This window comes from Hyla sarda, chromosome 4 (assembly GCF_029499605.1).
Source record: "Hyla sarda isolate aHylSar1 chromosome 4, aHylSar1.hap1, whole genome shotgun sequence".
Lineage (NCBI taxonomy): Eukaryota > Metazoa > Chordata > Amphibia > Anura > Hylidae > Hyla > Hyla sarda.
Window position 1 is genome coordinate 126,950,742 of NC_079192.1, and position 6,785 is coordinate 126,957,526.

Here is a 6,785-nt window from a genome sequence, read left to right on the forward strand (position 1 = left end):
AAAACCTGCACAAAGTAAGAGCACCCTAAGGCTACATTTCTACATGTTGGTGAACACATGCAACTGGAATCACACCCATGCATTTACCAATGGCCAAGCGATGCTGCAGGGATTATTGGCATGCGTTTGCCGATATATGTGAGAATGCAGCCAGTTCTTTTTACCCCCATTTGCCCGGGCGTACAGCATGTGTACTTCCCACAACATTTATCTAAGAGGTGCAAATTTTTCATAAATAGCAAAGTAGTTGAGACGTAGAGAAGTTTGTAAGTGTGGTCTAGGCCAGCATGAAATTACACAGAAATTGGAGACTTTGCACAAAAAAATTTGGGACAATTTTAAAAAGAAAAAGTCGCAATTGATAAATCACTTACCACTGCAAAAAGCCGACCATGCTACACTGCGTTCAAGTTGTTTTCTTTATTGAGTCTAGAACATTTGTGCAAAAATCTAGCAAATGAGAAGTACAAGCCACAGCTGCATACAAGAATACCATAAGAGCAGCAGGGTAGCAAACAAGGCACTGCTGGTGAGCCTGGAAAAAGAATATGAAAATTGGGCCCAAACTCTCCTGTTAGCTGACACCTATTACCCACTGTCCACTGCTATGTTTATATGAGCTGTGGCAGTGTGGCAAGGAAAGGGTGCATTTCCTTGGCTCACCCTGCAGAAGCTCTCACCTGCTTCTTAAGTAATGAGGCAGGAGGGAAGGGAGGTGTATATGAGATGAAGACTCAGTGTAATGGGGGCTCTTCCTAGGAGACAGCATGTGGGCTGTAGGGAAGAGACAGAGCCTGCTGAGGAGTACACAGCCCGAGCCATGAGTGGCTCAAAGAGAGTGACATTGTGAGTAGAAGGTTGCAGGGGACATATGTTTAACCGGCTGAGGGAAGCTCAGCGATTGTTAGTCAGGACAAGCTGATCTGTTTAGTCAGTGACCATACGCTCTAGGATTTTGTTTTGTTCCTGCTTTTTGTTTATTTCTTACCCTGCAACCTGTCTAATAAAACTGGCAAGGTGCCAGATTTGCATTATAAGCGTTTGTTTGCTGGTTTATTGAGAAGAAACGCATCCTGTGGCGTGGTCCAGGATGATCCCAGAGCTAATCCCCAAGACGGATCGTCACATTTTGGTGGAGGATGCGGGCACGCCGTTGCTAAGGGCAACTCGTTGCCAGGGGCAACCAACGGGCGAGTTGGAGAGGAGCTGTTGCTAGGAGCAACCCCCTGCAAGATTGCAAGTCGGAGGAGCCCAGCAGAGGAGTTCAAGCACAGTTTGGTGTCTGTGGAGGAGCGTTGCTAGGGGCAACGGATCGAGAATTTTTTTTTCAAGAAAATGGGACACCCTCGAAAGGCCGTTGCTGGGAGCAACCGACGTGGGCCACAACCGGTGGTCGCCAAGACGAAGCCGAGGTCCCGTGAGTTGTCGGTGGGTGGAATCCCACTGTGGGTGGACTTGGATTGTTGCCAGACTGTATCTCGGATTATGCCAGAAATAATTCCCTTTGTGAAGTCCCGCCCGGAGCCCGGTAAGACTGTTCAAATTACCTTTGATACATGTTTTGGGACAGTAAGCCATATGATGGAGGTATGTGCGGAACTTACAGTGGAAATTGTACTGGGCAGAGACTTTCCGTATTTCTGGCAGCTGTGGGATGCTGAGAGTGCACCTGAGAGTTCGCAACCAAAGGTTCCGGAAGTAGTGAGGACTGGGGGGTCTCTACTGGACTGTGTGAATGGTGCTGTATATTGTGAACCCATGCAGGCTGATAATGTTTTTCTTGAAACACTTATGTTAATGTGTTCTGATGTAAAGAGTACTGTTGCCACCTCTCGCAGGACAAAAGAAAACCTGTGTGAGCTAGAAATAGAAGGTAAAAAGATGACGGTTTTGTTAGATCCAAAATGTATAATAAGTCTGGTAAAGACCAGTGGCAGAAAGCCAGACCCCGCTATAGTGTCTATACAAGCCGGTATTTGGGGTTATAAAACAGTTAATGTGTGTATTTCTACTCCCTATGGTACCATAAGTCACAAGGTTGCAATAGAGCCTAACTTAGAGTATGAAGTAGTGCTGGGGAAGGATTTTCCGTTTTTTCAGCAGTTGTGGGAAGATAGTCAGGTGACTAGAGCAGGAACACCTGATAGGCTCACAACACTTGGTTTTCACCACATAGCAGGGGACAGTAACTCAGCTGAGGACAGGGAGTGTCAGCAGACCCTAGGTATATGTCAGGTGGGAGTGTGCCAGACCACTAGGGGAGCTGAAGAACAGTCCGCGAGTCAAGTTAAAGTGGTGACTGGAATAGAAGCTCCAGAGATGGCTGTGGAAAAACCAAAACTCCAGAAAAGAGTATCAGTGGAGCTGGGGGCTGCACTTACAGTCACAGACAGAGTCCTAAGTGAAGGAGACTGTGACAAGACAAAAGAAAAGTCTGCCAAGAAGCCGAGAGACAGTTCAGAGGAACTGATCAGGAATCTCCCTGACTCGCTGGTGCCAAGAGCCATTGAAGTTGTTGCTAGGGGCAACAAACTTACCGCCAAGGGATTGCCGGTCCGACGGGAGTGTTTAGCGAGAGTCTCCAGAGTTGCCAACGTGGTGGGAGAGGAAGAGTGCCAGGTGTCAGTGGCACCTGTTGTGGATGATAATAATGAGGCACAAGTGGCCGCAACCCCGGAAAAGGGGGAGACTTCATCTAGAGAGGGAGAAGAGCTGGGTCGAGTGTCTGACAGAGGACCAGAGGATGTCTCAAGGTCTAACAGCGAGAGTGAGGAGACCGCTGTCAGTAAAAGGTCTCGGAAAAGACGAGCTGGCCTTGGAAAAAAACTGGAGCAGATCCAGAATCTGGAAGAAACCCTGCAGATGGTTTCTGTGAAGTTGTTGGAGAAAGAAAAAGAGGTACATCGCTTGACAGAGGAGAGGGACAAATCACTTGCTGACTTTAAAAAAGAGCAAGAAGTGAGGCTTCAGCTGGAAAAAGTCATGGAGCATCACAGAAGTGAGTTTGTGGCTCTGCAGGATGAACTGTCCCGCTCCCAGGGTCTTGTGACCAGCAAGGAGAGTGAAGTGCAGAGTCTGGGCAAGCGGATGTCATTCCAGGAAGAAGAAGTGAGTCTTCTACATGGTGCACATCAGGCTCTGCAGAGTGATCACAAGGCTAGCCTGGTAGCCATGAAAAAAATAGAAAAAGAGAAGAATGAAATGAAGATGGAAGCTGAAGCTCTTGCCAGCAATCTGGAGAGTGTCTCTAAAGCTAAGAGACAACTCGAGGAGGAAGTCAAGGTGAAGAATGCCCTTGCACATGCTCTTCAATCTGCTCGTCATGAGAATGACTTGCTCCGTGAGCAGTATGAGGAGGCCCTGGAACAAGTTGAGACTCTGCAACATGAAAACAAGAACTTGCAACAGGAGATCTCAGATCTATCTCAACAGATTGGTGAGAGTGGAAAATCTATCAATGAGTTAGTGAAGTCCAAGAAACAGTTGCTGGACAGTGAGAGGGTGATCTCAGCACAACTCAAGAGTGAGCAGCTGAGATATATAAAGCTGGAAGATGACATGAAGATCTTAAAAGAGAGCCTGGAAGCGCAGAACGAAATGCGCAGAAGGTCCCACGTAGCTGCCTTGGTTTTGCTGGGAGCGCAACTCCACGAGCAGGTAGCTGTGCTGGCGGACAATGAACAATTGAGGAAACAATTGCTGTCTTCGGAAGATACTGTCAGGGACTTGACAGAGTTACTTGACAGTGAGAGGATGAAGTCCGCTAAGCTCCAGTGTAAGCTGCGAAAATGTGAGAAAAAGGAAGAGGACCAGGAAGTCCTAAAAGTGAGCAGAGACCAAGATATGGCGGAATTGGCTCAAGAAAGGCTTCTGGGGCTGAAGTTACAGGATACAGGGATGCTTTCTCTGATTGCGAAAAAGTCCTCTAAAGCTAAGATTGAGGTGAAGTCCTGTAAGAAGTCTCCTGAAGCTAGGACTGAGCTGAAACCTGGTGGGAAATCCTCTGAAGTGAAGACTAAGGAGAAGAGAGGTGGGAAATCCTCTGAACCTGAGCAGACCAAAAATTCTGAAGGTAATGCTGAGGCAGAGAAATCCTCTGAAGCAGAAGCTAAACCAGAGTCAACCTCAAAAGCTGTGAGTAAAGAGAATGGCACAACTGAAGCTACAGGTGAAGAGAAGAGTAAGCCTGAAGAAGCTGCAGTAGTAGAAGCTGATTCTACACAAGAATCTGAAGGAGCCAAAGACTCTGAAGCCAAACCTGAGGAAGCTGGTGCCCCAGAAGAGAAAGCTGGATGGTATGAGGTGAAACCATGCGAGAAATCCACTGAAGACAAGACTGAGGTGAAACCAGGTGGGAAGTTCTCTAAAGTTGAAACTGAGATGGACCCGTGTCAGAGGTCCTCTGACGGTACAGAGAACAAGACAGTGGTTGGTGAAGCCACTGAGGCCGAAAGATTCTCTAAAGCAGAGGCAGAGGTCCGGCAAGCAAGAAGAAGACAAAGGTTAGAAGCATCGGTCCTCTCACTCCTTAATTTCAAGAACCCTGCCCGCACCAGGGTGAAGAACCTGGTACTGGAGAGGTGTGATCGAGAGACTTGCAATTGGTGGCTGGTAAAAGTCCGGAAGAAAAAAGGCAAGGACTTCAGAGAATGTGGGACAAAAGTTGTCCAAGAGAAAGGAAAGGCAGATGGTTTCTGCCTTTCAAATACATGTGCTCCTTCCCGGTGGTCTGAGCAAAGGGGGGGGATATGTGGCAGTGTGGCAAGGAAAGGGTGCATTTCCTTGGCTCACCCTGCAGAAGCTCTCACCTGCTTCTTAAGTAATGAGGCACGAGGGAAGGGAGGTGTATATGAGATGAAGACTCAGTGTAATGGGGGCTCTTCCTAGGAGACAGCATGTGGGCTGTAGGGAAGAGACAGAGCCTGCTGAGGAGTACACAGCCCGAGCCATGAGTGGCTCAAAGAGAGTGACATTGTGAGTAGAAGGTTGCAGGGGACATATGTTTAACCGGCTGAGGGAAGCTCAGCGGTTGTTAGTCAGGACAAGCTGATCTGTTTAGTCAGTGACCATACGCTCTAGGATTTTGTTTTGTTCCTGCTTTTTGTTTATTTCTGACCCTGCAACCTGTCTAATAAAACTGGCAAGGTGCCAGATTTGCATTATAAGCGTTTGTTTGCTGGTTTATTGAGAAGAAACGCATCCTGTGGCGTGGTCCAGGACGATCCCAGAGCTAATCCCCAAGACGGATCGTCACAGAGCCTATATTTTGTACAAAAATAATAATATTTTTCCCTGCAAGTTCCCCTTCATAGGTACCAATATTTATATTACTTAACTTCTCTACCCAATTCCTGGTGCCCATCATGTATAGACAGTTGAGAAAAAAGATGGTTGACAGGGAGTCCTGATATGTTAGCAGTATGGGGCTCACATATTTAGTTTAGGTTTTATTATTTTCAATATACAGTAAAATCTGTTGCATTACATGTTTTAGGCTTCTTTCACACTGCCGCTATGCCCTGTCAAGAACGGTCGTCAAACTCTCTATTTTTATTTTTTCCCCTGAGTTTGACGGCTGTCATTTTGATGGGCGCAATGGGCAACAGCGGGTCCCTATGGACCCCATTATAGTCAATGAGGTTCGTAGGGCACCGCTGTTTTTCAGCTGGAGTAGCGGGAGAAAAAGACAACACAAGCTGTATTTTTTCTCCTGCTATTTTCCCCAGTGGCCCCAATGGCCGTCACATTACCGTGTGACAACGGTAGTGTGAAAGTGGCCTTAGAGGTACAGTAGTTCAGTTACTGAAAATGGGTGGTAGTCTTTAGCTATTCATTTTCATAGAAATAATCCTAACCCTTCATGATTACACCACATATCAACATGAGCATCACTAAAAAGTCATATTACATGTTGTCATTTTAGTGGGACTTTACTGTATACTGTATTACTAATTTTAATATCTGTGTTTTTTCTGATTTTAGGAGAAAACAGTGTGAGATCTCTTGCTGCCTGGCATCCTGTTCTTTATATCATGGTGCTTCTTTTATTGCTTCACTGATCTATAGTGTCACAGCCTAGTTGGTTGGCACTTTGGGAGATGTTTTTGTAAAATATTGCTAATATGTCCCACATGGATTTTTAATAAAATTCTACTAGTAATGAGAGATCAGAATTGTTACTTTGCGGTATATTCTCAAATGAATGGGTTCTGTGAAAACAGTACATATCGGAATACAAGATGGTAGCCATATTTGTGAGTGCATAGTGTGTGGCAGGGGTCAGTGCTTTTAGTCAGCACCTGTCAAGGTAATTCCAATAGTTCTTCTAAGCATTGCTAAAATTAATAATGGCAATGCTACAGAGGTATCACCAGGTAATTCAGACATACAGTGCCTTGCAGAACTATTCACCCCCCTCAAACTTTTCTACATTTTGTTATGGTATAACCACAGATTAAAATGCGATTTTATGTAATGGACCAACACATAATAGTCCATTATTTGGAAGTGTGGGGAAATATTATATGAATTTCATGTATTAAAATTATGTAAAATTATTTACAAATAAAAATCTAAAAAGTGTTGTGGGCATATGTATTCACCCCCTTTACTGTGAACCCCCTAACAAAAATCTAGTGCGACCAGTGGCTTTCACAAGTCACATTTGCAAGCCACACAATTAGTAAATAGGGCCCACCTGTCTGCAATTTAATCTCAGTACAAATACACTTGTTCTGTACAAATACACCTGTTTTGTGAAGTTTGCTAGAGAGCATTACTGAGCA

General features: G+C 45.5%; 1 protein-coding gene across 8 annotated transcripts in view; it reads left to right on the forward strand.

Moving 5' to 3' along the window:
• Positions 1 to 6,464, forward strand: part of STRC (stereocilin) — a 133,432-nt gene extending 126,968 nt beyond the window's left edge. For all 8 annotated transcript variants that reach the window (XM_056572083.1, XM_056572088.1, XM_056572082.1 and 5 more), the window contains one exon: positions 5,983 to 6,464. In XM_056572083.1, the coding sequence (XP_056428058.1) occupies positions 5,983 to 6,059 (77 nt within the window). In that variant the 3' untranslated portion in view covers positions 6,060 to 6,464. The remainder of the gene's footprint in view (positions 1 to 5,982) is intronic.
• Positions 6,465 to 6,785: the final 321 nt, after the last annotated feature.